Raw genomic sequence first — 1,612 nt, 5'->3', positions numbered from 1 at the left:
CAAACGAATACTGAGCCAGCTTCAGTGAACTTCTTACCCCCGTACCAACCCCCTTCGCACCATTACCGTCTGGCAGGCAGCTACCAGGTCGTAAACACACACGCAAGCACACCGTCACACACCTTCCACTTCTTAGATGCCGCCTTGCCCGCAGACCTCTCGAACTCCGTCGGCGAGACGGACCTGCCGTCTGCCGTACGAACCAAGCCGCTGTGCACCAAGAAGCTTCCGACGACTCCGTTGCACACAACGGGGATCTCCGCGGGCGCGTTGCGCCGCCGCTCCGCCACCGCCGCGGCGGCGGCGGCCGCCGCTGCCTCCTCCGCCTCGCGACGGTCCCTGTGCGCCGCCACCAACCTGTCGTGCGCCTGACGCGCCGCCTCGCCGCACGCGAGCCATTTCACCGCCAGCTGCGACAGCTTCAACACGTCAGCAGCGCCGGTCTCTAGCTCAACGGCATGGGTACTAGCGGCCTCGTCGTACGCCTTGATAAGGCAGGTGAAGGACGGCGGCGGCGCCGCCGACGGCGGTGTTGCAGTAGCCCCAGCAGTAGCGGCAACGGTGTCGGGGTTGGGTACGATGCAGCGGATCCGCCAGCCGACGGCGTCGGTACCGCCTGCAGCAGCGGCAGCGGCAGCGGCAGCGGCAGCGGCAGTGTGAGCTACTAGGAGTGTGTTGAATGAGTGGGAGTGGGAGTGTGACCGCGTGCTAAGATGAGCGGCTAGGGGCTCAGGGTCTCCGCAAGACAGAGAGGCGCGTACGGATATTGGTTTCCGTACGTAGGACATTTCCATTCGCCGTTCGTACGTTAGGCAAAACCCTGCGGGCTGCCGAGGCTGCACCCCGTCATACCAACCAAACCCAAATTACCGACGGCGAGCGGTCCGCTGGTCTCCCCCAAAGTAACACATCACATGGAGCACATATACATACATGCATACATCGACCGGCAGACAGACAGACAGACAGACAGACATACCCGATGGCGGTTCAGCAGACTCTTCCTCTGCCTCCTCGCCACCCTCCTGTTCCGGTACCGCCGCCGGTGCTGCCTGCTGCGCCGCTACCTGCACCTCCATGCCGTACGCCGTCAGCGCCGGCGATGCTGCCGCAGATGTGGCGGGAGCGGGCGTCGCGGCGCGAGTCCCGCTGGCGGCCGACCTTCCGACGCCGCCGCCGCCACCGCCGATGCCGCGGCCCACCGCCGATGGCCTCGGCGGTGGCGGGAGCGGTGGCGGAGGTGGTGGCGGCGGCGGCGGCGGCCAGTCCTCTGGGTCCGTGTTGTACGGCAGCCACTGCACTCGGCCCTCCCGCTCCTCCGCGCTGAGGTCAATCCACTCTGTCGCCTCGTCCGCGTGGTACCATAAAAAGTGGCGTCCAGTCCCCGCGTCGTACGCCTGTACGTCAGCGTCGTACCATTCGTAATCGTCGGCCCAGTAAATACGGCAGCAGTGCCCAACGCAAACGTGAGGCTCGGAAGAGGCACAGCCACGGGGCAACCGGGCCACACACTGCTCGGTAACGTACGACAACAGGCCCCTGCGCGTCACTGCGTCCAAGTGGTATAGACGCAGCCGCTTGACGTCGCGGCCGCCGCCGCCGCCGCCGCTGC

The 1,612-nt window shown here is 66.1% G+C and overlaps 1 protein-coding gene across 1 annotated transcript in view; it reads right to left on the bottom strand.

Annotated features, from left to right (window-relative positions):
- Positions 1 to 1,612, bottom strand: part of VSET4 (histone H3 Lys 4 methyltransferase) — a gene marked incomplete at both ends in the record, with an annotated part of 19,185 nt that overhangs the window by 4,049 nt on the left and 13,524 nt on the right. Inside the window, 2 exons of the mRNA XM_002947854.1 lie at positions 123 to 485; positions 1,068 to 1,397. Of these exons, the coding sequence (XP_002947900.1) occupies positions 123 to 485; positions 1,068 to 1,397 (693 nt within the window). The remainder of the gene's footprint in view (positions 1 to 122; positions 486 to 1,067; positions 1,398 to 1,612) is intronic.

The sequence above is a fragment of the Volvox carteri genome (genome assembly GCF_000143455.1).
Source record: "Volvox carteri f. nagariensis unplaced genomic scaffold VOLCAscaffold_8, whole genome shotgun sequence".
Classification (NCBI taxonomy): Eukaryota; Viridiplantae; Chlorophyta; class Chlorophyceae; order Chlamydomonadales; family Volvocaceae; genus Volvox; species Volvox carteri.
The sequence above is the reverse complement of the archived record's forward strand: the minus strand, read 5'-3'. Positions and strand labels throughout refer to the sequence as shown.